Source organism: Syngnathus floridae, chromosome 11 (genome assembly GCF_059516105.1).
Source record: "Syngnathus floridae isolate MCC-2025c chromosome 11, RoL_Sflo_1.0, whole genome shotgun sequence".
Lineage (NCBI taxonomy): Eukaryota > Metazoa > Chordata > Actinopteri > Syngnathiformes > Syngnathidae > Syngnathus > Syngnathus floridae.
In genome coordinates, this window is record NC_142423.1 from 3,397,746 (window position 1) to 3,425,370 (window position 27,625).

General features: G+C 41.8%; 3 protein-coding genes and 1 long non-coding RNA gene across 16 annotated transcripts in view; 3 read left to right on the plus strand and 1 right to left on the minus strand.

Moving 5' to 3' along the window:
* LOC148390342 (endothelin-converting enzyme 1-like) lies at positions 1-21,114 on the minus strand. Of its 5 annotated transcripts, none has more exons than XM_088388724.1 (24): positions 20,967-21,114; positions 17,234-17,320; positions 16,823-16,955; positions 15,087-15,299; positions 14,887-15,011; positions 14,654-14,800; positions 14,490-14,555; positions 14,073-14,261; positions 13,834-13,976; positions 13,654-13,768; positions 13,042-13,152; positions 12,874-12,972; positions 12,712-12,789; positions 12,539-12,642; positions 12,284-12,394; positions 12,031-12,098; positions 11,762-11,952; positions 11,556-11,651; positions 11,132-11,304; positions 6,854-9,445; positions 6,459-6,570; positions 3,346-6,304; positions 2,764-3,179; positions 1-2,657 (listed from the first exon to the last, which is right to left on the minus strand). In XM_088388724.1, exons 2-20 carry the CDS (start codon positions 17,318-17,320, stop codon positions 9,337-9,339), a joined length of 2,358 nt encoding a protein of 785 aa, XP_088244850.1. In that variant the 5' UTR covers positions 20,967-21,114; the 3' UTR covers positions 1-2,657; positions 2,764-3,179; positions 3,346-6,304; positions 6,459-6,570; positions 6,854-9,336. The 5 variants fall into 5 exon arrangements, with proteins under 5 accessions (XP_088244850.1, XP_088244848.1, XP_088244849.1 ...); XM_088388722.1 differs by having other exon boundaries at positions 16,823-16,973; XM_088388723.1 differs by having other exon boundaries at positions 20,848-20,980.
* Positions 2,042-10,818, plus strand: LOC148390343 (endothelin-converting enzyme 1-like). Of its 3 annotated transcripts, XM_088388720.1 has the most exons (20): positions 2,042-2,192; positions 2,410-2,466; positions 2,634-2,723; positions 4,980-5,103; positions 5,175-5,387; positions 5,460-5,584; positions 5,669-5,812; positions 6,045-6,107; positions 6,176-6,364; positions 6,426-6,568; positions 6,693-6,804; positions 6,885-6,995; positions 7,065-7,163; positions 7,240-7,317; positions 7,395-7,498; positions 7,769-7,882; positions 8,148-8,215; positions 8,514-8,704; positions 8,798-8,893; positions 8,972-10,818. In XM_088388720.1, exons 3-20 carry the CDS (start codon positions 2,634-2,636, stop codon positions 9,134-9,136), a joined length of 2,229 nt encoding a protein of 742 aa, XP_088244846.1. In that variant the 5' UTR covers positions 2,042-2,192; positions 2,410-2,466; the 3' UTR covers positions 9,137-10,818. The 3 variants fall into 3 exon arrangements, with proteins under 3 accessions (XP_088244846.1, XP_088244843.1, XP_088244845.1); XM_088388717.1 differs by having other exon boundaries at positions 2,173-2,466; XM_088388719.1 differs by having other exon boundaries at positions 2,174-2,466; positions 7,778-7,882.
* LOC148390344 (uncharacterized) lies at positions 14,085-16,461 on the plus strand. Its single transcript, XR_015861173.1, has 2 exons — positions 14,085-14,319; positions 14,625-16,461. It is a non-coding gene; the product is annotated as an uncharacterized LOC148390344 (long non-coding RNA).
* Positions 19,619-27,625, plus strand: part of alpl (alkaline phosphatase, biomineralization associated) — an 11,139-nt gene continuing 3,132 nt past the window's right edge. The window contains exons 1-5 of one of the 7 annotated variants that reach the window (XM_088388735.1): positions 19,634-19,772; positions 22,721-22,772; positions 25,497-25,623; positions 25,983-26,102; positions 26,963-27,078. In XM_088388735.1, coding sequence (XP_088244861.1) covers positions 25,545-25,623; positions 25,983-26,102; positions 26,963-27,078 — 315 coding nt within the window. In that variant the 5' untranslated portion in view covers positions 19,634-19,772; positions 22,721-22,772; positions 25,497-25,544. Of the gene's footprint in view, positions 19,773-21,781; positions 21,971-22,720; positions 22,773-25,496; positions 25,624-25,982; positions 26,103-26,962; positions 27,079-27,625 lie in introns of those variants that run through there. The other 6 variants (XM_088388733.1, XM_088388738.1, XM_088388736.1 and 3 more) reach the window with 6 other exon arrangements.

The following is a 27,625-nucleotide window of genomic DNA, read 5'->3' on the forward strand; positions in this document are numbered from 1 at the left end:
TTGAGTTCAATCACAATTCTTGTCAAGAAAGCTGTTTTCAGGAAAGTACAATACAGCGCCGGGCCCTTCAAGAGCAGAAAGTCTCCATTCAGAAAAGGCAATGTTCAAGGTTCTTTGGTCATCTTATATTCAGTTGCACATGCCAGTGTGGGCCGACTTTGATGGGTGATGAGTCTTTGGGGCGGGGCAAGTTCGCAGGAGAGTCTGATTCCATGGGAGTGGGTGCTGGTTCGGTGAGAGCTGGTTCTGTGGGGTTGGTGCTGATTATGGGCGATTCGATGTGTGGGGGCTGTTGTTTTCCTTTCCGTCTTTCAGCCTTGATGATCATCTTTGGCTGGGCTCTCCCCCTCTGGCACCTGCTGGTTTTATCTCCAAGTGACCTTCCTGTAAACATTCTCCTCCATTCTTGCACATACACTGTTCCACCTCATTCATTCATCATTCTTTCAATTTTGTCATTTTGTACAGAATTATGTGAGCTTTTGGCTGTGACATCATCTACGTATTTATTAATGTTCCCTGACTATGCAAAGTTTGTACTCACCACTTACCATGTTTTTGTTTGTTCCTTTGATCTCCATGTACTTGCTTACGTCATCATATCCTTAGTTTAATCATGCTTTCAACCATATCTTTTCTTTGTTAGGCAAAATATTTCCCTCTGTCCAGAACGTTCAGTATTAATCGAAAACTGGCGTCTAGCATTAGTCAAAACATAAGATACAATCAAGTACTGAACATTTTTAGACGACTTTGGCAGTGTCCGTGATTTAGAAAATCATCAGGCATGCATTAAACAGTTCCTAAGGGTCTTAAATTAAGCTATTCAGGCAATATATCAAAAAACATTTGTTATTTCAAAGTGATCAGGAATATATATCAGATCATAAAGTTATAAAAACCTTTCTCATTACCACTTATCAAAAATGTCTAGTTATGTCTTCTTTATTGATTTGGTGTGTAGGTATAATTATATGCTTAAAATGTTTCTTTTATTTATTTAATATGTGAATATACTTGCCTGCTTAGTATGTACTTTAATCATTGAGGTTTGAGCATATCTGTTTTTGTAGCTAGGCAGGACTTTTTGTATTTCAACCCCATTCCTTCACTCCCTCTGTTGTGAGGTCAATATCAATGAAGAATTGTAAAATAAATATGATCTGATAATCTTATGATTTTTTTTTTCTTAAATAATATTACTTGTGAGTTTCATTTAGATTTACATTGTTTTGCTGAACGTGTTTAATTTTCTGTATACATTGTCTTCTTTATTCTTACTTTTTTTGTCAAATACAGTGCAGTATGTAGTGTAGAGTCGGCAATTGTTCTTATTAATTATTAATAATTAAAACTACAAATCTATTAATAATTAATAGATTTGTAGTTTTAGTATGATTTGACACCACCTAGTGGCCTTTTACGAGATGACACACTTTAGTCCTTAAAATATGAACACTGCTATTGATTTATATTCTATAAATATAATTGGAAATTTGTTATAGAGATAAAAATATTTCAAGACAGCTCCATTATTATCCACCATTAAAGTCTTTAAATCTAGGACAGAAAATTAAAAAAGTGATCAATGACTTGTATACAGCAATTATTCCAATTGACAGATTTTGACAATTTTGCTCTCTGTAATGATGACATGTTTTAAAAAAATCATTGTTACATGCATGTAAAATATTTCAGTCTTTTGTTTCCTCCAAAAGCCTGCGGGCTCAGATGGTCAATCCAGAATTCAATAAACTTACTCTCCTACTCTAGCCTGATGGTCGGTCCCAAAAGGTCACACTTAAAGAGATTTTATCTTAAATAAGCGTTAAAGAAAGAATATACCTCACTGGAAAGCCTCAATGATTCGTAAAGCTTCATTTGGCCACAATGGGACATTCTTTTATAATACTGGTTCAGGAAGCTTCATTTTGCCATTGGAAACCACCAGCACGTTTTGCTCATATCGGGAAGAAAACCCCGCCCCTAATTCTGCACAATTTAAACAAGTGATAGGAAGCAAGTGCCTGTAAATGACATGTCACAAAGCTTTTGAATGACTCATAAAGCTTTTAAATGACACATATTTGTTCTCGCAGAGAATTTAAAAAGAGGAGCTTTAAAAAGCAACACGTTGGCTGGACCAGGACAGAAACAGAGTGCAAGTCTTGATTCTCGGATTGACACCCTCGGTAAGCAGAACAAACTCGAAAGTTTCTTCGTGCTTATAAGAAGACGGTTGTACGTTTATTTTATGTCTTCGAAAAAGGGCCCAACCAATTGTGGCCCAACCAACCTATTATGGACCTTAAAACATTGACCAAAAAAAATTGCCAAAATGATTATTTTAACTATTCCACCTTTTACAACATTTGTATAAAATTATATGCACATTTTCTCTCGCACCAGGTGGAACCAGCAAGTTGTAAAAGAGAATTCTCAAGGATTTCGGGGAGGTGTTGTAAGGTGCGTCTGGCAGGGAATGTCTTAGAAATAGTCAGCTTTCTTTCATATGCAATGGAAACCAGAGTGAAACCCAAAATACCAAATGTTGTGGAGTAGCCAGCTGAAGAGCTTGAAGTTCTATACCATGTAGGAACTCATAGACTCTTGTGTGTATGTGGACATTTTAGATGTCATCATCCAAGAAAGTCATCCTGGACAAGGAAGAACTGGTTAACTGTGGTAGTGATGATGATGACCACCAATCAACATCCGTGCAGGTAAGACAGACAACAAAATTGTATCGTTGCCACATAATACCTGAGAGCTGCTTTGTGAATTTTGCTGGTGGATCTTAAGATTAGTTGGCTTCTCGCGATCACGGACGGGTTTGAGACTGCGTATCCACAATGGTCTAAAACGTCTTCCACTTTAAAGCAATTATGGTCGTGTAAAGGGGACAGTAAATCGGACTGAACATAGGCACTTATATAATAACAATATTATAATAAAAACAAGAAACGATTAGCATTAAAATTCACATCTATAAAAGAATCTGGTGATTTTTGGAGGTGAAATCTCCCAACAAACGCACTTTTGGAGCTGGCTTCCTGTTGTTTTTTCATCTCGGCCTGTCACCGGAGGCAGGCAAGTTGCAATGTGTGGCGTTTCCTGCTTTGCTTTGTCACTTTCTCGTCACCCAGTGTCTGAAATGGTTATTGCCATCAACATGTAACCTGTGAAAATATGGAAAACATTAGCAGAATAGTTTCAGCTTCTTACAAGCAAGACATGGGGCCTCTGTGTCGCAGACACCCGCCATCAATCAACAGCCAGAGCGCCCTCCTCGACGCCGACCTCATTCACTGACGCCGATGAGGCGGCCGGCAACACCTACTTTACCTAATTTGCCGGCCCCATTGGCCGGTGGGCTGCACGGCGAGGAAGCTCTCTCCCCGCCACTGACCGCATTCGGTGATGGCAGGGAGGCAGCATCTTATTCGCCGGAGCGCTCTGTCACGGCCTCCCGCCGTCCATCCAGCCGGAGCAGGAGTTGCAGCGGCGTACGTCCCTCTGGCAGTCAGCCGGCCCGTGCCCGTCGGCGCGCTGCCAGTCAGCCGGCCCGTGTGCGTCAACTTCGGATAAATAACTGCGAGACAACCCCAGGAGGCCGGCTTGTTGAAATTGAAGTAGAACTTGAGAAGATTGACAGCACCTGACTTCCAGCAAGGAGGTCTAGTGAGGCCGCTACCAGCGCCTCATTTTAAGATGGAGAAAATAGATAGCCACACGAATCACTTATGAACAATACAACTTAAAAAACGCCTTTCAGAACGCTTGTTTGCGTATCCTGGTGACTTATGAAAGAAAATAGACATGTGACAGAAAAGTCAGCCATGGAAAGGCATATCATTCGATGAGCTTTTCAGAGGTTGTAGTGGGCCTAAGTAGAGACGTCCACATCTATTTTGAGTCTGTCTTACTATACAGAATGGACGGTTAGAGCCATCACGTTTGCTCACTTATCTTTCTTTTACACATTTCTGTAATGCGCAACACGTCCGACCACATTTCATGTGTTGCACAGCAACTCAACAGTTCTGGGAAAACAATCTAACAATGCTATTGTTACACTGGCTAATCCGTGTTATTTTGATTTCCAATGGACAGTGATCACTACCACAAGTGACTCCCAAGACATGAACGGAGGGGAAGGCAGGGGGCGTGGCAATAGAGCTCTTTGGGCGCCTCTGAAAAAAATTGAATGACACTTTTTCATTTTCCTATTAATACTTGACTGGGCCTTTTTTTTTAATCAATTTCACGGTACAAGCGTTTAGTAATTGTATAAATCTACTTTTTCTTTTTATTAAAAGTCTTCTGTTGATGCTGGAAATGTACTGTACATCCGTAAAATAATTTGGTAAGATAGTTTTTTCTTATGTTTTGCTTCTGAATGTCGTTAAATGTTTTTATGAATGATTTTGTCTGCTTGTGTGAAGCACATAGCCTTGTGTATGAAATGTACTATGTGCTTGTACTATAAATAAAGCTGCTTTTCTTAATATTGGTGAAAAAAATAGTTTTTTAAAATATTTTCACTCATGGATGCAGCACTTTGAATTTGGATCTGGAATCAAACACCACAGTCCAAAAAGAAATTTCTTAAGCAAGTTCAAGACTGGAAGACTAAATCAGAGGTCACAAATCCATCTTGTGTGGGTGCCGCTAGAGATGGACTCTGGGCCACATCAAGTGCTGTATTCCACAAAAAAGGAGTCCAAATAAAAAATATGACTTAAATGTCAAATATGCTATTGCAAAATATCATCCTGTAGGTGAGGGTAAGCGGTACAGATAATGGAGGGCCGGATACCACAAGATGGCTGCCAAGCGCCTCACGAAGCTCCTCAGATCACTTCCAACATACACGACACCAAAATACCATAAGACTACACCAAAACAAAGCATTTGAAAGCCATTGAAGTCAATTTTCCATAATATTTCTCCTTTAAAATCTGTCAACGTGCGTACAGGCCTTGGACACCTCGTGCTGCCCTGAGGAAATGCCAAGGAAGAGGCACTTTCACTTTCTGTCGTGCGTGCTGTCTGCAGGCCTGTTTGTAACGCTCTTCACAGCCGCTGTCTTCTACTGGCAAAGTGAGTTCTATGGCTTGGCTTTCCTCAAATGCCGTTGTATTTTGACAAAAACGCATTATTGTGCTCGACAGCACATCCGGGCGTTTGCCTGACAGAGACTTGCATCAATGTGGCCAGCGCCGTCATGTCAGCACTGGACCGCTCAGTGGACCCCTGCCAGGACTTCTACAACTTTGCTTGCGGCAGCTGGATGAAGAACAACCCTCTTGCTGATGGCAAGTCCAACTGGAACCCTTTCAACACCCGGTGGCAGCACAACATGCTCGTGATGAAGCAACTATTAGGTGAGTTTGGCAATAGATGATTGTCCATCACGTTGCCGTGATGGTTTTATTTTGTTGTTGTGATTTGAGCAGAGAACACGACGATGAGCGGTCTGAGTCAAGCAGAGGAGAAGGCCCAGAGATATTATCAGGCCTGCATGAACGAGACAAAAATCGAGCAGTTGGGAGCGAAGCCATTGCAGCGACTCATCACACAGGTTTGTGCTTCAGCAACGGTTGCTGTCTCAATTTGGTAAACTTGACAGTCGATCGGACACACACACTTCTGCTATGTCCTTTAGCTTGGAGGATGGGACCTTACCGGACCGTGGGACAAAGACAACTTCCAGAAAGTCCTACGCACGGTGTCCGCACGCCAGCTCGCTTTACCGTTCTTCGCCCTATTGGTCTATCCTGACTTCAAGTCCTCCCGGAACAACATATTTGTGAGCCAGCTTGCCAGTGATTTTGTTGTGTTGTAGTTAGGCAAATTCATCAAAAAATAATCTGATGAACCTATAAATAGAATTATAACTCTGGACTGTTGCATGTGCCAAATTTCATGCTTTTCTATTCTCAGTAATTCTTTGATAAATTGCAGGAAACCACCAACTGTTAAACTGACACAAATATGAGGAGCTGATTAGTGATTATGTCTGATATTTCTTTTGTTTGTAGGTGGCTCAGTCCAGCCTGGGACTCTCGCAGAAATTCTATCTCAACAAAACAGCCTATGGAAATGTAATGCACGCACTGGGTCGCATGCAGGCACGCATGCACACACATTCACATTCACTGCTTGTTTGCAGCATCTGACGGTGTACGAGAACTTCCTAGTAAAATTAGGGGTCCTTCTGGGGGGTTCCATGAAGACGTCCCAGAAAATTATGAAGGAGATTTTGGACTTTGAAACGTCACTGGCCAACATCACCGTACCCCTGAAGGGGAGAAAGAATAAAAAGCCCGTCTACCACAAGATGGAGGTCAAAGACTTGAAGGTGAGTTAGAGCTATTTGTCAGAGCCAGTAACTGAACTTAAGTTGTATTTTTTGCGTGTAGAGTCTAGCCCCTGCAATAGACTGGATCCCTTACCTCAATGAGGTCTTCGCTCCTGTGCCCATCAATGAGTCCGAGCCGGTGATCGTCTATGCCAAAGAGTACCTCCAGAACGTGTCGGACCTCATAACAAACACCAATAAGAGGTCTGTTGAGTTAAAGCAAAAAACGTATTACATTGGTGTCATCTGGTGGATTATTAATTATTATGATTCGTTCCATTTCCACACATTTTTTTTCTAACCAGCAATGACTGTGTCTGCTTTCCAGCATTCTCAACAACTACATGATCATGAAAGTAATAAGGAACATGATTCCCAACTTGGACTGGAGGTTTCGGGATACCGAGCAGCGCTTTCAACAGGTCATGTACGGAATTAAAGTAAGTAGATTTGCAATGGTAAATCTTCAACGAGTAGTTGGAATGTCACCTCTGACCTCCTCCTATTGTTTGTATTGCAGAGCTGCACTCCTCGCTGGAAACTGTGCGTCAGCGACACAGACTCGAGCCTTGGCTTCGCTCTGGGTGCCATGTTTGTCAAGGCCACCTTCGCAGGGGACAGCAAGGACATTGTGAGTGCACAAGTGCTCGCCTAGCGTGAGATGCACCCTTCTCAGCGACCCCTTCTTTCCGCTCCGCAGGCCGAGGACATGGTCAACAACATTAAAAGAGCATTTGAGGACAGCCTGGAGCATGTGAGCTGGATGGATAGTGACACAAAAAAAGCGGTAAAAGAGAAGGTGAGAGGACGTAGAAGACGGAAGTGGAGGAAACACTGCCCCCTGGTATCAAAGTATTCACCGCTTTTTGTTTTAGGCCGATGCAATTTACGACATGATGGGCTATCCGGAGTTCATCATGAACGACACCAAGCTGGACAAAGTGTACAATGATGTGGGTAAATGTGGTCACATTTAAACCAACTTTTCCTCATCAAAAGAGCCAAACTCTTTTTTTTTTTTTCTTTTCAGTTCAAGGTCGAGTCAGATCTGTACTTCCAGAACGTCGTGCAGTACTATAACTTCTCTGCCAGGTTGATAGCCAACCTGCTTAGACAAGCTCCAACAATATTTCAGTGAGTGTCTCTGGAACACAGAGTGATAGATATTGTCTGCCTACATAAGTTGCTCCACCTTTTGTGGCATTGAACAGCTCGAAGCCTCTTTTTATAGCATTGCTAAATTGCTTTTTGTAAAGTGAGTTAGTTGGTCAAATACGTGCCTGCAATGCATAACACAAAATTGGCAGAACGTGTGTCTCGAAAAACATGTTGAGTCACTTATATCACGAGAGACTACTTGATATTTGACCCTGCACTAAATGGCCTGCCAATTTGTGTTTTTTGCTGGTGGAGCACGACCCCCCCAGAAGTAGAGGCCTATTACGACCGCATTGGAAATGGGATTGTCTTGCAAGCAGGAATTCTCCAGACGCCGTTCTACAACCACCACTGGCCCAAGTAAGCGTTGAATATGAAACCCCATGTTACTGTAGCAGCCACTTTGGCTTAACGCAAACATCTCAGAAAACATGTGAGGTTTTCGAAAAGTTGCAAATTTTGTTCCTGGGCACTTTTTCTTGGTCTCAAGAATTTTGCATTTATAAATAAAATGACTTAAAGCTTCAAGTTATGCCAAATATTGAAGCCTAAATATCAACTGTGAAGGATTTCTTTAATTTCATATGTTTTCATTTTTGAGTGTTCTTTTTTTTGTATGTTGCAGATTTCTTAACTTTGGTGGAATTGGGGTCATCATAGGGCATGAACTGATTCACGCTTTTGGCAAAAAAGGTTCGTAATCATTTGTCGGTAATAGTTCAATGTAAAAAAAAACAATAAGATACAATAATCCTCTAATATTTAGATTTGTCTATTTACAAGTTCACTTATTTATGTAGTTTTGTAAGTTTGGTCCGAGTTGTTAGCGGCACTTTGGGAGAGTCTTGAATGGTCGTGTATAAATGGCTCACAGATTTTGAATTTCAACAGCAACAGCAATTAACAGAGGCAAATATTGGGGGACTGTTACAGATGACATTTGATTATATTCAATGACGCATCCTGATTTTGTTAAAAAAAAAAAAAAAAGCAAGGGAGTTCGACACATACGGTAACCTGCGCTCTGCGTGGAAGAACTCATCTGTGGAGGCCTACAAGAATCAGACACAGTGCATGGTGGAGCAGTACGGCAACTATAGCATCAACCAGGAGACCCTGAATGGTAGCCACACGCTGGAAGAGAACATCGCCGACAACGGCGGACTGAAGGCTGCCTATGAGGTTAAGACGCCTATTGACAGATGCAGCTATGTCTCTGGATGTCAGTGTACAGCTTGTGTAACGTGCTGGATGCTCTGACCCCCCACTTCCAAGGCTTACGTGAACTGGATCGAAAGGAACGGTGAGGAACCGACACTGCCTGCGCTGGAAATGACCAACCATCAGCTGTTTTTTGTGGGATTTGCACAGGTTTGTAGCGTGTGTATGATTTTTTTTTTTTAAAGACTACATGTTAGTAAACATCTGAGTGTACCTTTTTGCCATCAGATTTGGTGCACCGTGAACCAATACTACTACAATGTCAAAGACCCGCACAGCCCGCCCAGATTCCGAGTCATCGGGAGCGTCTCCAACTCGCACGAGTTCTCCAAGCACTTTGGCTGCAAAGAAAACACGCCTATGAACCCTAAACACAAGTGCAATCTTTGGTAATGGCTCTGTTATTATGTAATTGAGCCTGTGACAGCAAATTTAATTACAGATAGTGCAGATAGGGCCAGATTCAATTAGATGAAAATGTATAAGGGCTGACGACTCGGACGGACATTACTTGAACCATTACCATTGTAAATTAATTGTCTGCAGATAAATGAGAATTGTCAATTTGCATTACCATGGTAAATCAAGTGATTTTAACTGATGAAATGATTGATTTCCCTCCCTCCAACACACCTGATTCTTTGATCAGAGCTTGCTGATAAGTTATCGTCAGCAGGTAGAGGCTCCAGCTCACCTGTAACCCTAAAAGAAAATGATTTGGAAATGAATGTTTTATAATCATTTTAATATACAAAATAATCTTACACATACATACAAGCTTACTCGGTACAACTGGTTTTGGTTGTGAGTGCCGTTCTATTTTTGTATATGCTTAAATCAGTCCAAATTTGGCTTTGTCATTATAATACAAAAACATTTTCCCCAATAAATGACACCTTGACCATGTTGTACCTCCCCCCAACAGTGCAGCTTTCCCCTCAATATTTGTGTTAAGACATTAATATGGCTTTGGCTTTGATTGGCTCAACAGTCAACAACATCAACATACCGGTCCTGAATTCAGTGTCATATAAAAATGTTACGTAGATCATAAAATCCAGTGGTACCTTAAGATACAAAAGAGAATGAAAATGCAATTAATCTAGGCCATCCTCCCCAAAAATACATTTGTTTTTAATAAGGAGCAATAGCAATCTTTGACACTGTAGTAAGTGCCGAGGGCAGCCGCTGAACGACGCCCGAGCAGAGTTCCAGGCGTTCGGATTGATTTACATGAGCTCCCACTGGAGCGCTAACGGGGAAATGTCGCTCTCTGGCGGTCACGCCGTTGTAAATGAATGGGCTTTCGCACTTAAGTGTTAAAAATGTAAAGAATTAGTGTTAATGCTTTAATAATTGGTAGGGGGTAAGGAATATATGCCAGCCAGTACTGTTACTATCTGCCCCCATGATGCTTCTAATACCTGACAGTACACAGAGTAAAGTGTCAACTGAGAGTGGAATTAAAAAGTTCAAAGCTTTGAAAAGTTATTCAAGACTGCGCTATCATGGAAAACGTTGAATTAGGGTCACTTGTATCTCAAGGCACCACTGTCGAAGTGAGAGAAGGGTTCCCGAAACTTAGGTTACTGAGCATTAACCAGAGAATTTCTTGTCCAATGACATGTAGTAGATTAAAAAAGTCTATAGATGTCTATGTTTTGGCAATATGTGTTGTGTATTGTTAGCATTCAAAAGTTTGGGAAATCCTGGCACAGGATAGTGACATAAAAAGCAACTCAAAAGTTGTAACACTAAAATTTACAGCTCAGCAGTCCTTAAAAAGGGCATACAGTGTTCCTTTGCAACTTCGCAGTTCGGGATTCACTCTATGGCAGTTTTGCCTCACTATTTTGAAGGTTATCTTGCTTCTTACTAAGACCAGTCATGGTAATTCACTCTGACGTCTGTACACCACTCCGAAAGTGTGATCGAGCACGCTTGGAATGGATCACCCGCAAAAAGTGAGGGAACACTGTATTACATGAAAATGGACTTTTGAGTGGCTCGTAAACAAATAAATGGGCCCAATACAACCCATCAAGTTTGAAATTAAAAGACTCAAGTAAATATTGCTATCTGCTCTCTGCCTGATTTGTAACTGTGATTAATTTACATTCCTCTAACCAAGACAGGAAAATGTATAGCTTGATCCTCGGGCTATTTTTTTCAAAAAAGCCCGTCATTTTTTTTTAAACACCAGGGAAAAGGTAGAATGTGTCTCCTTTGGAAAAAAAAGTAAAGATTTTCTCGAGCAATTCTGTACACAAAGTTGGCACGTTTCGTCCTAACAAAGGCATGGAGTGCTTTTTAGTGGTTCTTTGGGCCAGTGAGCCTCCACAGTCAGTTTGCTCATACTGCCCTTTGCTGTCAATTTTGAGGCATTACCAGAGCTTGCACTTTTGTTTGGGGTTCATAGGCGCGTTTGCTTTGCAGCCAAAGTGCTTGGAGAACTCGTGTGAGTTGGAGACGGTCCCGATGACTCGGAATCTGGGCGGGCTGTGCGGGTCGGTGATGACGCCCTCGTGCGAGCTCTCGGGTGTCCTCACGGCGCACCACACCTGATGACAAAAAGGAAGGCTTACTTGACATCTGTGACTCTTACGGTCTCTCTGCTGTCTTTGGCTTCCTTTTTTCTTCCATTTCATTTTTTTTTTTAAGTACTTGAATTGGTGTCAACATGCTATTAGCATACATTTTATGTGGTTATATATATTTGACGTATTTGCTAAATCTCAGCTATGGGTCAATACAAATTTGGAGATGACCAATATGTGTATTCTCATTTTTTTTATATATTAAAATAACTAACCTGTGCAAATCCCACAAAAAACAGCTGGTGGTTTGTCATTCCCAGAGCTGGCAGCGTGGCTTCCTCACCGTTCCTTCTGATCCAATTCACGTAAGCCTTGCAGGAGAGGAGGCAGAGCATCTACCGCGTTACACAAGCTGGGCATTGTCGTCCAAAGAAGTAGCTGCACTTGTGTTTAAGCGAGCGAGCTCAATCGGCGTCTTAACCTCATAGGCAGCCTTGAGTCCGCCATTGTCGGCGATGTTCTCGCCCAGCGTGTGGCGACCATTCAGGGTCTCCTGGTTGATGCTGTAGTTGCCGTACTGCTCCACCATGCACTGTGTCTGCTTCTTGAAGGCCTCCACAGATGAGTTCTTCCACCAAGAGCGCAGGTTGCCATCTTTGTCAAATTCCCTCCCTTTTTAAAACAAAATGAAGACGCGTATGCTACAACTAATTCTTTTTCATGACCTGTTAGAGGCAAAAGACTACCAACCTTGGTCATCAAAAGCGTGAGTCAGTTCATGACCCATGACAACCCCGATTCCGCCAAAGTTAAGAGCTCTGCAACATACAAGAAAAAGTTGTATGAAGATGATTAAACAGAATAAGAGGAGCTGCTCCCATAGGCTGCTGTGTCCACCATCACATCGGCGCAAACATCCATTTGTAACCGCATAAGACCAAATTAACAAAAGAAAGAAAACTCCTTTGGCAAAAATGGGGGGGACTTTAAATTCAAGGCTTACTTGGGCCAATGGCGGCTGTAGAACGGCATCTGGAGAATTCCTGCTGGCAAAACAATCTCATTCTTAGTGGGGTTGTAATAGGCATTCACAGTTGGGGGGGTCATGCTCCACCTGCAGAAAACGTAAAAAGTGGCAGTCACTGTTCCTATCACATGCAACACATGTAGCCTTACTGGTCAATCTCTACGTTCAGCACTTTGTGGATTGAGTACTCCACTATTCTAAGCCCCCCCTTGGACGACCAGAGACACTCACTGGTTTCTGTTTGGAGCTTTTCTTAGCTGGTCGGCTGTCACCCTGGCAGAGAAGTTGTAGTACTGCATGACGTTCTGGAAGTACAGATCCGACACGACCTCGAACTGAAAAGAAAGAGTTTGGCTGTTTTTGATGAGGAATAAGTTGGTTTAAATGCGACCACATTTACCTACATCATTGAACACTTTGTCCAGCTTGGTGTCATTCATGATGAACTCTGGATAGCCCACCATGTTGTAAATTGCATCGGCCTAAAAAAAGCGGTGAATACTTTTAGACACCAGGGGGAAGGGTTTGCTCTGCTTCCCTAAGGTCCGTCTTCTACGTCCTCTCACCTTCTCTTTTGCTGCTTTTTTTGTGTCACTATCCATCCAGCTCACATACTCCAGGCTGTCCTCAAATGCTCTTTTAATGTCGCTGACCATGTCCTCAGCCTGGGGACCGGAAAGAAGGGGCCGCTGAGAAGGGTGCATCTCACGCTAGACGAGCACTCACGCACTCACAATGTCCTTGCTGTCCTCTGCGAAGGTGGCCTTGACAAACATGGCGCCCAGGGCGAAGCCAAGGCCGCTGTCTGTGTCGCTGACGCACATCTTCCAACGAGGAGTGCAACTCTGCAATACAAACAGCAGGAGGTCAGATGATTGGGGGAGAAGGGTCAAAAGTAAACAAAACAAAAATTGGCGTGGACCCAATTTGAGCATTTTCTTTGACTTATAATTAAACAAAGCAAAGGCACGTAAAAGTAACAGACGCAGACACACGCACACACACGCATGTACACGCACATGTTGTCTTTATTATTACAGCTTGACCCGCTAGCAAAACAAACAGGATTTCACCCTGATAAATGCTAAAAGGTCGACTGCATTTTTTCTCCCCTCCTCCGTTTTACCAAAGCCACCAATCCACTTGAGGGCCAAGCTATTTCCTGTCTAGTACTGCCGCAAAGCTTTTGTTTTTACATTTTCCACAATGGTCACTTTTTAGGGCTGTGTCTGTTCTGTCACTGTAATTCCACAAATAAGCAGTGTAAAGTCAAATTAAGAGTTTAACCATGTCAGAAATGGGCTATAATGACTTGAGGAAGGAACAAAGAGCAGATTTTCATTCACCTTTTTAGTTCCGTACATGACCTCTAGGAAGCGCTGCTCGGCATCCTGAAACCTCTGGTCCAAGACGGACACCATCTTCCTTACGACCTTCATGACCATGTAGTTGTTGAGAAGGCTGCAAAACACGGTCACTGGGTGGTAAAAATCAATTCAACTTAACAACAATGCCAAGACTCTGACCTTTTATTGGTGTTTGCTATGAGGTCCGACACATTCTGGAGGTACTCTTTGGCATAGACGACCACCGGCTCGGACTCATTGATAGGCACAGGAGCGAAGACCTCGTTGAGGTAAGGGATCCAGTCTATTGCAGGGGCCAGACTCTACACACACACAAAAAGACAACTCAAGTTCAGCACGATGTCAAGTAATCTTTTTTTGTTCTTGTTGTGCTCTTCTGACAAATAGCTCTAAGTCACCTTCAAGTCTTTGGCCTCCATTTTGTGGTAGATGAGCTCCTCGTCCCGTCTCGCTTCCAGGGGTACGGTGATGTTGGCCAGTGCTGTTTCAAAGTCCAAAATCTCCCCCATGAGTAGCCGAGACGTCTCCTCTGAGCCTCCCAGAAGGACCCCTAACTCCACCAGGAAGCTCTGGTATGCCACCAGATACTGCCAAGAAGACAATGTGATTGTGCGTGTAGCTTCCCCTCCCCAAACAATTACCAAGGTAATCCTCAACTATGCAAACACAAATCTCCAATGCTCCGGTTTCATGATTTAATTGTGAAAGACTTTCAAACAAATCGAAATGAAAATGCTATTGAAGCATGCCCAGGGTGTATTTAAACAACCCCTCATTGATTCATTTATTTGTATGCGTGTAATGCCTCACAATACCTTTTCATTGGCAGTTTTGTTGAGGTAGTAATCCCGCGAAGGGAGTCCCAGGCTGGACTGATCCACCTACATCGGCACAAGAAACATCTCAGACGTCACGGCCCACATTAAATCAGTGTCAAATCCCCAATACAGAACTCAGAATCAGCGGTCAGCGTGTTCACCTGAATGATGTTAGTGGAGGAGTTCTTGGAATCGGTACTGACAAACACGGTGAAGAATGGTGAGGTGCGGTAATTTGCTGACACCGCACGGAGAACTTCCTGGAAGTTGGTTTTGTCCCATGGTCCGGTCAGGGCCCATCCACCCAGCTAAAGGACATAGCAGAAGTGTGAGTGTCCGATCGACTTTGTCAAATTTATCAAGTTGAGACAGCAACCGTTGCTGAAGCACAAACCTGTGTGATGAGTCGCTGCAATGGCTTCGCTCCCAACTGCTCGATTTTTGTCTCGTTCATGCAGGCCTGATAGTATTTCTGGGCCTTCTCCTCTGCTCGACTCAGACCTTTCATCGTCGTGTTTTCTGCTCAGATCACGAAAACAACAAAATGAAACAATCACGGCAACGTGATGGACAATCATCTATTGCGAAACTCACCTAATAGTTGCTTCATCACGATGATGTTGCGCTCCCACAGGGCGCTGAAAGAGCCCCAGCGAGACTTGCCTTCAGGGAGAGGGTTGTTCTTCATCCAGCCGCCGCAGGCAAAGGTGTAGAAGTCGTGGCAGGGGTCCACTGAGTGGTCCAGGGCTGACATGACGGCGCTGGCCACGCTGATGCATGGCTCGGTCAGGCAAACGCCCGGACGTGCTGTCAAGGAGAAGAAAAGCGGCTTCAAATCCCATCGTTTCCTCCTCCGTGTCATGCGGGTCATGATGTTTTTTGAAATGCTGTGAATGATGGGGAAAATATTTCAAAAGCCCAACAGGTACATGTGGCTTTGAAGGAGCATTTGGAAAGAATAATTTTGGACGTACTCACGCCAACATGCACTTTTCAGTCCTCACCTCACCCCTCATAAAAAGTCTGTTTTAATAATTATTCACGTCAGATAGTGACAGACTCTCTTTACAGAATACATGTTGGTGAGTTCAAGCTCTAACAATAGGTAAAAAAAACGCTTCCTCATAAAAAATGACGCGCAAGACAGGGATGGAGACTTGAGCTCGGCCCGAGTCAGGAGGTTAGCACCCTGAGGAGGATTTACCCTGTGTTCCTTCCATTATACCACCAAACGTTGTGACACACTTGTGAATGGCAGGAAGTGGCATGAGGCCTTCCCATGGCAACTGAGAGGAAAACCAACAGAGCAAATGGCTCATCCACAAGCTTTTTTTTTTTTTTAATCAGGATGTTGAAGCTCACGGGAGAGACTATGAAGACGGGTAGAAGAGCCAAAGGTGCGGCTGCTATGATTCCACAAAATACTTTTGCTTTAACTTCAAAATAAGTTTTGAGTGCACATCAGTGAGGAACTCTCCTGGTCCGCAAACACCGCGTCACTGGCAAAGAAAGCTCAGCGCCGCCTGTACTTCCTGCGGAAGCTCAGGCGTGCATGTGCTCCTCAGGCAGTCTTGTCTACATTCTACCCTGGCACCATTGAGAGCGTCCTCACCAGTTGCATCGCTGTCTGGGGTGGTAGCTGCACTGAACAGAACTTGAAGGCCCTGCAGCGCATAGTGAATACGGCTGGTAAGATTATTGGTGCTTCGCTCCCCTCCCTGAAGGCCATTTACACCTCCCATCTCACCCGCAAGGCAACCATGATTGCGAGTGATGTGAGTCACCCAGCTCACTCTTTGTTTGACCTTCTGCCCTCTGGGAAGAGGTACAGGAGCCTGCGCTCCCGCACCACCAGGCTCGCCAACAGCTTCTTTCTCCAGGCTGTTAGAACCCTGAACTCGAAATTTCGGTTTCTTTGTGTGTCTTTGGCATGTGGAGAAATTGACAATAAAGCTGACTTTGACTTTGACTTTTGAAATAAAAGCCAAATAAAACTTTTTATACAACTCAGTTGTGTTAAATAGGAATTCAACCTGTTTTATAAAAGAGTAAATTTGAATGAGCTGCCATTGTTGTTGTAAAAAAAAAATAATTGAAAAAAAATATTTTTGTGACATTAAAATGACGTATTAGACATATTAATGATAAACCTTGAGCAGATGTCCTCGAGCTCATTTGAATTGAAAACCTAACCAAAATGCTTATGTGCGCGAATTAAACATTTGGCCATTTGTGGGAATTCGAGCCATATTATGCCACAACTTCTCTGGGCAGCGTTATCCAGTTTAATGCTTTGAAGCTGATGGGAGAAGAAAAAAAAAAGAACTCACTTTGCCGGTAGAAGACAGCGGTTGTGATGAGCGATACGAATAGGCCCGCAGACAGTGCACACACAAGAAACAGAAGCTGCCTCTCCCTTGGCGTTCTCTCCGGCCAGCATGAGAAGCCCCGTCGGAGACTCACCTGTACCCACATTGACACCTTTTAAAGGGGACATATTATGGAAAGTTTACTTCTATACAAAGACAGCTATGTAGATGCTGGGAAAGTTCATTTTCTTCGCAAAACTAGGTCAAAGTTCAGTTCATCATTTATTAAAAATCAACATGTCCAGATCATAGATCATACATAGTATACACATATACCCACCCACACACACATATATATATATATATATATATATATATATATATATATATATCAAGAAACTCAAGAAAAATGTTTTCTTGAGTCTGTCTTACCTGCATTGGTGTTGACTGGTAGACGTCATCGCCGCCAGAGTCCACCAGATCTTCCTCGTCCAGTGTGGCTCTCTTGTAGGACGACATCTGAAAAGTCAGATGCACAAGAGAGTCCCTGAGTGTCTCCATGCTTGTTCTTCGACCTCCTTCAGCTGTCTACGCCACGTTTGGGGGTTCGGGTTTCATCACCCCATCTGCGGCAAGTGAACAGTCTGGTCGGTCCGGTCCGGCCGGTGAGCGTTTCAAAGGCATCCCCGTGGCCGCCGACACCGTACGTCACAACACTAAACACCTCCCCTATATCCTTTTTTACAACTTACTGGTTCCACCTGGTGTGAAAAGAGACGGAACCCGTGAAAAAAAAAAACAGGAAAGAGTGCTGACTGACTTGTGTGTCAGCGCACATTCCCAGAAAGTTTAGGCCAGGCGAGGCCGCGCCTCGTCTCGTTTCTATAGGACAAGAAGTTCTGAGAAGGAGTCGCCTCGGAAAGCGTATTGCCCTCCCACAACATGCTTACTCCCGTCGCCATGGTAACCAACACCTGATAGGTAGCCTGGTCTCCTCTTGAAAGCGTCATCAACAGCCCTCTCTGATGCCTCTAAACTCATGTAAACTTCATTGACTGTTCATTATTTCCCATGCGAGGAAAAAAAAAAAAAAAAAAAAAAAGAAAGCACTACTTGGACTTTAACTGTAAACAAAGTCTGAGCCATGTCGTCTGGCTCTTATCTCAAGCCCCTCGTAACTTGATATGTTTACTTGACCCAGACAGCTACCTGTAAACCACAAAGGCCTTTTGCTGCCACACGCTTAAGTCGCCTTCACGACTTAATATAAACACAAGGGAATGATGGTCTTCTTATCCCGCCATTGAACATTCCATGGAAAGAAAGAGTGTCATTTAATTGCTTTTCCCTGGAAGGATGACGCGTGTTCCAGCAACACCAGGTGGAAGGAGCTCAAAATATTCATGCTGCCAAAGGTTAACATGGATGGGCCTCTTTGTAGAACAACAACAACAACAACAACAACAACAACAACAAATCACGCTTTTAACTTTGCAGTCAACCACTGAAGAACATTGCATTATCAGTTCACGAAAAGTTCATGCAAGAGGACCATGTTGTAAAATGCACATTCCTCTGAAACACAACCGCTGACTAACAAACAGCCACCAAACAATGATAAACACTTTCTGAGAAAAATCTCCCCGTTGTGTAACATGAGCTAACTTGTTGCCTTTCGGACGCCACATCTTGCTTGCTGTTTGTTTGCTCTCCTATATGGAATGGAAACAAATACCCTGTGCCCATGACTCAACAAGCAAACACTCGCACCCAACCAACTCTAACGATTCACACGGCCGAGATCGCCCGGCCCGCTTAGAGCGACAGACAGCGAGCGTCTCATGGGTTTAGCTCCTGACCGCTGACGTTAACACAGCACAGGAAAAGGTCCCTTTTTTCCCTCCTATCCTGCAGCAATGATGTTTCATTTCCTTTTGAGAGTGGAAAACACTGATAATTATGGGAGTGTGGCGGCAGGGAAAATAAAGCCAGCTTAGCCGCTTTCCCATCAAATTTAAAAGCAATTGAAAAAAAATCAGTTTGTTTATTTTTAGAATCATTGCTAGAGAAAACAAAGCCTGTTTTGGGAGCCACGTGGTTATTAGTGTGCACGCTGCAGCTCTGGAATTCTTTACATTCCTCAGTGCGCAGTGCAGGTACTCAGTGTTTGTGTGGGGTGGGTGGGGTGTCTGCGCGTGTGTCAGGGTTGTAATATTTTTTTTTCAATTATAGTTCAATTTTATTTGATCTTTTTTGTTTTATATTTAGTTTGTATTTTCTTATTGCTTTTCAGTCATTTAAGTATTTGTTTTTTAAATTATATGATTATATAACTATAATATTAAGTAACTCTAATTAGTATTGTGTAGTAAAATGAACAACACTTCTAAAAAAATCACAACAGTCTACCTGTGATTAATTCAATGGATTGGACAAGATTTGGAATAACATACACGTCACACAGTTGACATGAAAGCAAAGGGATTGTGTGTAGACCTCAGTATTTTCTTATGAGACACAAAGGGACGACCAACACTGCAGAATTTTCATTATATTTTCATTTCATGAGCCCAAAGCATAAAATATGACAAAAGTGAAATACTACTATGAATACCTTCTGGATGCACTGTACCTTTAAAAGGACAGTGTGTTGGTTTTTGCCATCTACTGGTGACCTAATAGAATGCAATGACAATGACAGGATAAAAAAATGTTTTGATGGCAGGCAAACACGTTTGCGTGTAGCTTTGACATAAGTGACATGTCATTTAGGGCCCTTTGTTTCCTAGCAACTGTTTGATATGTGTAAAAAAGGGATTTGTTCTTTAAAAGGAGTGGTATGGTATATGCTGGTTATTTGGTTGGCTTTTGAGTCATAACAGAAAATTGATAAGAGGCCCTCCCCACTACACGGCTGTATGTTGTGGCTCTCCACCATACACTCTCCAGACGCTTCGATAATGAATAACTGGTGAGCAAACAAGACACTCAAAAGCCGCACTCTGCGTGTGTTTGTGTGTGTGTGTGTTATCACATCGATTAATCACAGAATAGGGGAACCTACTTGTGCCATCATGTTTTGTGTGGTAACAATATTTGTATTGCTTTACTGCACATGATAAGGAAGCATGATGAAGTGAGAAAAAAAACCCACAGTGTGGAACAACTACGAACTACCTGAGAAATAAACTGATTGATGAGTTCCATTTCCAATCTTAGCATTTCTCCTTTATCATATCATGGCACAAATACGACTTGCAATGCACTGTGACAAGATGTACAGTACAGTCACTCTATCAAAACTTGTTTACGCTAATGTGTAGGGCTATTTTAGCTTAATTTCACAATAAAGCTACCTTCTTAGAAGACAATGAGAGTTTATTGTGTTCCCAGTTGAAGGTTATTGTAAAAAAAAAATTAAAAAATGATATTGGCACATTGGGTAAGTAATTTAAAATTATAATCAGCAAAAATCCATTATCAAATCAAAGGCAGGATAATGGAACAAGCAATGGATATTTGGAACACAATATATATTAGAACACAAATAATGTAGCAACACATCTGGAAAGACAATATAACAATACTCGCAAGTCAATATTCTTTCTTATTTGCTACTAATAAAGCTTACTGAGACATAGTTATAAAACTCTTCCTTGTTTATCATGAATACATGAATTAAACTGCCCCCTGGTGGCTAACGTGTGCATAACAGATGGAGGAAAATGTCAATGGACATAAAATCATATTGTAAAAATCTGCTTTATTTAGTATACGGTTTGAGTATGGTTATATAGTATATGGTTTTTATATAGTACATTACGACTGATTGCTATTTTTTCTTTCCCTATGTGACAGTAAAGTTAAAGTTGATGTTTGAGCTGGAAGTTGCGATTGTTTACCACGTTTGTATTCTTGAGTAATTTGCCATTGCAGCACTCTACATTCACTTCCACATCAGATCCCTGACGTCAATATAGTTATCAAGCGCACAATTGCACAAAAATAACAGTTTAACGTGGAGGTAAACATTCGAAGATACATGCCATTTCACGTTAGCGCCCCGTTAGCGTACGTTGAAATCCGTGCCGTTTTTGAGTCATTTCCATACAAGAGAAAAGGTTGGTACATTTTTTGAAGACGCACACAAAGGAAGTGTACTCACAGTGCCGTCAGATGGTCCACTGGCGTGACGAGGTCGGGTAGTCTTTTCTGGCCCCAGGGGCAGGGGGTGGGGGCCAAACAACACAGCCAGCCCCCCTCTATATCCAATCCAAATGCCCTATGCGCGGATCGACATCAAGATAGTTCCCAACCCTCATCAACGTCATACCGGAAGCAGTCGAGCACTTGAGTCGGAAAACAGATATTTTGATGTAGAAATTGGTGGGTGATTCTTTTTGCTAACGCTATTATAACTATTAATGTTGGTGAACATGAAATATAAATAACAAACTTAAATGCTTATAGTATTTGTTTAAAAAATTTCAACATATTTATAAGAGGATGCAATATGATCAAATTGTGTGTACACATGTGCTTGCCATTTCTTTCCGTGTGTTTTGTATTTTCTCTCAATCTGATATTTGGTTGGAATTGCATTTCTTTTCATTTTTATTTGGGTGATTTTTTTTTACGTGGACGAGTTTTGTATCCATTCTTTCTATTTTTGTTTCATTTAAAGATGCATTTATATTTTAAAATGTTATATTTTTTGTTGAATGTGCACATGTGTGAATTAATTTGAATATGTTTAAGAAGTATAATTTTATTTCGAAATATTTTTTACTTTTGTATTTTTTTTCTAAAGGCATTTAAATGTTGCAATTTTTTTTCATTTTATTGCTTGTTTTTTTTATTCGTGGTATACATTATTGGGTGAAGGTAGTCATGAGAGCACGCATTAAGGCATCCTACAGGGAGCGCTCCGAGTCCACGCTGCGCCCTCACAGCGCTCAGTTAATAAGGCTGTTATTTCTATGCCTTTCCCCTCCTCCACATGGGTTGCTGACCGTCCCCCTCAAAAAGCCTCGGTAGAACCACTCTGGGCCTTTAAAAGGCAGTGAAAGCAACGTCAAGAAGACACAAATCAAGGTGAAACATTACAGGGCAACGTTTGAGGAGACACTGTGTGCAGTAAGTGGAACTGCTGCACTTAACTTTTTTGGGGTGAGATTAGAAAATGAGCGCGTTTTTGTTATAATCATTCAACAATTTGCGTCCCTCTCTTTCTTTGCATGCTTAAGTAATAATTATTTTTATGCAGTATTTCAAATGTTGGATGTTTATACAATGCAATTTTGTATTTATTTTATTTTTTTAAAGCTTTGCATGGGTGATTTTCCTCTGGGGAATGGTTGCTGCATGCCGTTGGTCAATGTGGAAAGAAAGATTATGTAACGGTGCATTTGTATGGCTTGGTTGGACCTTAATGGCATATAGTTCCTTGGTTCCTTAATGGCATAGTGCAATCATTGCAGGGTTGCAATATTTAGCAGAATAAAATCCACATAACCATCTAATTATTCAATTAATTTCTCATCAATTAATTAGATAACATATAATGACAACAATAACTTATTTTGGGATCCCTTAACATTATAATGAGAATCAGAATATGGTTGGCTCCACATCATGTTGTTCTTTCGTTGGACCATTGACTAGCTCAGACTGAAATAGTCTGTTGTTGCTTTTGGAGGTCATCTGAGCCGGTGCTCCAAATCTTAATCCCACTTTGAGGATTGAGCCCGAGAGGAGTGAAGTCAGTGTTTGTACTCAGTCTTGACATCACCTTTATTTGATCAACTTTATGTATCGTGAAGTCATGACTGAAGCGGCCCACCACTTGATCATAACCACCGTGCTGTCTGCTCTCCTATTGATGGCTATAGTGGCACTGCTCTGTTTCTTCATGTGCAGGCTGGCTGGATCTCTGCCTCTGGGCGGACCGGGTACCTTCTGACTGAGGCAGGTTGGTGCAGCGCTTTAGTTGGTTGTGACATGCTGATTTGCGGTCACTGAGAAAAACTTACAGCAGGTTCCTTTTTTTTTTTTTAATGTAATCCAATGTAAAACTGCTATCAAACTCTGACCCGCAGGCTAAATTTGGCCCGCAGTTTAGTTATATTTGGCCTGCCAAGACAAATTCTGCATCAACTTTATGTGTCAATACTAAAATTACAAATTGTCTTCACAAATAGAGATGTTGCTAGCAAGTTTTATTACCCTTCATTTTTTTAAATTGGAACAGTTTTTTTTACTAGTCTCTGCTTTCAAAACTAGATATTCATCAGTTTGTTGTGTAGATGTTTATACATTTATTTGGGTTGGCCCTCCGAAGGAAACTATAACTATGATGTGGCCTGTGACAAAAATGACTCGCCTACCAAATGATGTCACACGGCTTTTTACCCTTTTATGGTTCATTTAGAGAGGTATTTAAGACAAATATAAGAAATATGTCAGAAAAAAATTTTGATGACTGAAAGAGACTACAACTAGTCACATATGTGATGACTATTTGTCAAGGTTTTGATTGTGTCCAAATTTGTAGTTCGCAAGCTGGGTAGTCCCTTGAGTCAAAATTTGTTTGCATTTGACTTTGTGGAGTTAAATTTGACGTAATTTAGTTGGCTAAAATTTTTGGGGTTTAAATAGATTATTTTAGGTTTTAGTTTGATGTGCATATTGTGGATTTGACTTGTTCCATAGCTATATCAGGCATTGTTTTGTTTAGTCGGACACTGAATGATGTATGCGAGAGTCTTCCTGCAGGGAACTAGTCCAAATTTTGTTCTTCCCACATGTAATGCTGGACATATTTTACAGGGATGATGAATTCCCACATGCAATGCTGGACATATATTACAGGGATGACTAATAAATGGCTTGACGCGAGCACAACAAACATCTTTTCAGGAAACTATGAACAATCTGCTTAACTGCGCAGATGTACCGTCCTACCGTAGCGGTCGTATTATTTTGCAAAATAGAGCTCATACCAGCTGACCCTTGGACACAATCACAGTTCACATAAAAAAAAAAAAAAAAAAAACTATTCTGAGATGGTAACCCATAAACTCAAAACTGTGATGCAGATGTGCAATACTGGTCCAAAATTCTATCAAGCCATGCAAGAAAAAAAATCATACCCCAGTGTCAGATTTGCTTTGTGTGTGTGCAGTCAATCATCGGTTTTTAATCGGCTTTGTTCTGGCCCTTAAACCTCTTGGTGTTATGGAGCTCAATCCCATTAAAACAACCTTGAAAGCTATAAAGGCAAAGACGAAAGAGGGAGGGTGTGAATAATCGTAGTTAAAAGCCTTAATGAGTAGACCCCTTTACAAAAAGCTCCCGTTGTGAGCACTTTCTAGCACAGCGAGGCCACTGGGAAGGCTTGGAAAGTCTGACATGGGCCCCTGAGACGTTACATCCTGTCGTTAAGATATTGCTAAAGCAGATGTTCACAGAACTTGGCAGCAGAAGGGCATAGGAAGACCTCTATTACCTCCTTTGTGGCATTTTATTGCTCTCCAAATGGATTTAAGTCGTGATAGACTCCTTCTCCATGTGAAACATTTTCATCTTGTAAAATTCTGTCACAGACTAAAATGAAGGGAAGCTCACAGTCAAAGTCAAAGTCAAAGTCAGCTTTATTGTCAATTTCTCCACATGCCAAAGACACACAAAGAAACCGAAATTTCGTTCCCCCCTATCCCACGGTGACAAGACATGGCTCACAACAGACAAACAGTAAACAAGTATAACAAAAGCGTGCTGAATAAATAATGAATAAATAACACAACAATAAATAAATAAATAATTAATTAAGAGGAGCGTAAAAACGCGTACAGCAGACATTCCCGAAAATAGCGCAACAGTGCCGCACGCTACGCAGAAGGGGGTAGCGAGTTCAGGGCCCTAACAGCCTGGAGAAAGAAGCTGTTGGCGAGTCTGGTGGTGCGGGAGCGCAGGCTCCTGTACCTCTTCCCAGAGGGCAGAAGGTCAAACAAGGAGTGAGCCGGGTGACTCACATCTCTGGCAATCGAGGTTGCCTTGCGGGCGAGATGGGAGGTGTAAATGTCCTTCAGGGAGGGAAGCGAAGCACCAATAATCTTACCAGCCGTATTCACTATGCGCTGCAGGGCCTTCAAGTCCTGTTCAGTGCAGTTACCACCCCAGACAGCGATGCAACTGGTGAGGACGCTCTCAATGGTGCCACTGTAGAATGTAGACAGGACTGCCTGAGGAGCACATGCAGGCAGTCCTGTCTACATTCTACAGTGGCACAGGGAGGGAACAGCAGAAATATTTTCCCTAGCGATCAACAGGTCAAATAAGTCATAACATAAAGGTAACCAAAATAACCATGTATATTTCTTACCAAAACACTGACAAGCTTTGACACAATCGTTGCCCTCCTGTCAACCCTTCCCGGTGTTCAAATTCATTCATTTATATGCTTCCCAGTACAATGCACAAGAGTGCCTCTAGTGGCATGGAGGTAAATTACATCAATGCTTGTCTTTGAAAGGCAATTTTTATGCAAAAGCCTATTGCTCTGCCCCCCCCACCATCAAAATTTGTAGTTATTTTGTTGTTTGCTTAAATAGCACAACAGGAGTGTAGAGTAAATTACTCAGTACTCTTCATGTGACTATTCTATTCTTTTCCATTCCTATGCCTCATTGTGAAGCAAATAAGAAAAAGCAAGACGACGTTTTTGACACATCGAGCTGACAACATGAAGGGGACACTGCAGCTTGTTGTCATCTGCTGCACTCTGTTGGCTCTGCTATGTTCAAGTCAGCCAAGCTTTCCTGGTAAGTTGGGAAAAACATTGTTGTCAATTACATGATCATTATGTCAGGTCAGAGGTATTGGGCAAATTTTATCAGCATTTCCCAACCATCAAATGTATAATGTATTTACTTATGAGTTACTCACACAAACGTTAACATGCAAGGTAAATTAGACTCAAAATTGTCCAAAGTTGTGAATGGCTTTTACCTGTGTGCCCAGTGATTGACTGGCGACCAGTTCGGGGTGCATACAACTACTCTCGTCCACTCAGCCTTGAACTTAATGAGAAAACATGATACAAAAAAATGAATGGATTTTTTTTTTTTTTACTATGTCCCAAATTCACTGTGAGCTTTTTTTATTAACCTGACCCCATTAGTGCAAGAGAAGGATCCCAATTTCTGGAGAGACTGGGCCCAAAAAACCCTGAACAACGCGCTAAGGCTGCAGACACTCAACCAAAATAGAGCCAAGAACATCATCATGTTCCTTGGTGACGGTGAGTCACGATGCCTCACTTGTGGATAAAATGAACCCATAAATATATGCAGTCGTTCATTTTTCCTTCAACACACATGAATCACCTTCACGCGAGGTTCAATACAACACAACAGTGCATACTGATGCGACATCACACGTGTGTAAGCAAAAGACTGCAACTCTAATTGAAGTAAAGTGTCGCTTATAAATTCATGGTTCATTTGCCTCGATTTTAGTGCAATAAGCTAGAAGGGCAAAATGTAATACAGAATGAATAATTTTTTTTGTGTTAAAATACACACAGGCAGGGGACTTAATCGCAATCACAATAGTGAGGTGGAAAAAATCTGAATTCAATTATTTTGCTTAAGCGTTCAGCTCTACTATATAAGCATTGAATCCAAATTGAATCCAATTGGCTGCAGTGTAACGCAGCCCAGATGTTGCGGCGGTGAACCAACACTGGAAAAGCAAACAACGTTGCACGCTCATCAGTGGAACAATAACTGGAGTCTTTCATCGGGGCCCCTACGCTGGGCTTTTTGGATGCGGGCCACATTATGACATTCCTGTCCAGCATGGCGTGCATACTTATTCACGTAGAACCAATGAGCGGCTTTCCTGTTTGAAAGAACGTTGCAAATGGGAAATGTTATGTCACTTCAAGGAATGTGTGGAAAGAGCCAAGTGATGCAATTGTGGTGATTTAGAAACAATTGTGATGAATCAGAGCTGAAATAACTTTACATGCTCAAGCGTCTTTAGTTAGTTAATCGATGAATGGCATATGGTAATTGTGTGATGAATTGATTTATTGATTTCCCCATGAGGACAAAGCAAATGCATTGTTAACAGTTGACCTGTTTGTGGCGTTTAAAGGGATGGGCGTTCCCACGGTAACTGCCGCTCGGATATTGAAGGGTCAGCTGAGCGGACAGTCTGGAGAAGAGACCGTGCTGGAGATGGAAAAGTTCCCCTTTGTGGCTTTGTCCAAGGTGATTGATTTTGCTTAGTCCAAAACAGAAATGGCTTTGAATAAATATAAGAAAAACAAATATTATATAAGAAAACCAATGCAACTCAAAAACTATTTTTTTGCCTTTTTTGTTCAAGTTGTGCAATGCCACTCACACTTCCACATTCTTGTCATATTAATTTTTTTATATTATGATTTTTCAACAAAAACGACTATTAGTGCAACATTTTACTAAGAGACTAGTGGTAGGTTGCAGTGCTTATTTTCAATTTTACTAGTTGTAATCTAACCTACACAATCTTTGGTGGTATTTTTACAGGAGTATTATTTTAACCTGTCCAATTTTAAAAATTGGAACTTTAAACCTAAAGACAATAAATTGTAGTCCAACTTGAACCATAGTCTAAATTTAAAGTGCACATTTTTGGGGTTAATTACTTTTACTTATTTTAAATTGTGCAACTTTTGAAAGTTTTCTGTATTGTTTGGAATCCTTTAAAAATCTCCCATGAGACACTAATTGTAAAATCAAATGCATGTCTTTATGAGTGGAGCGAGTGGGTGCG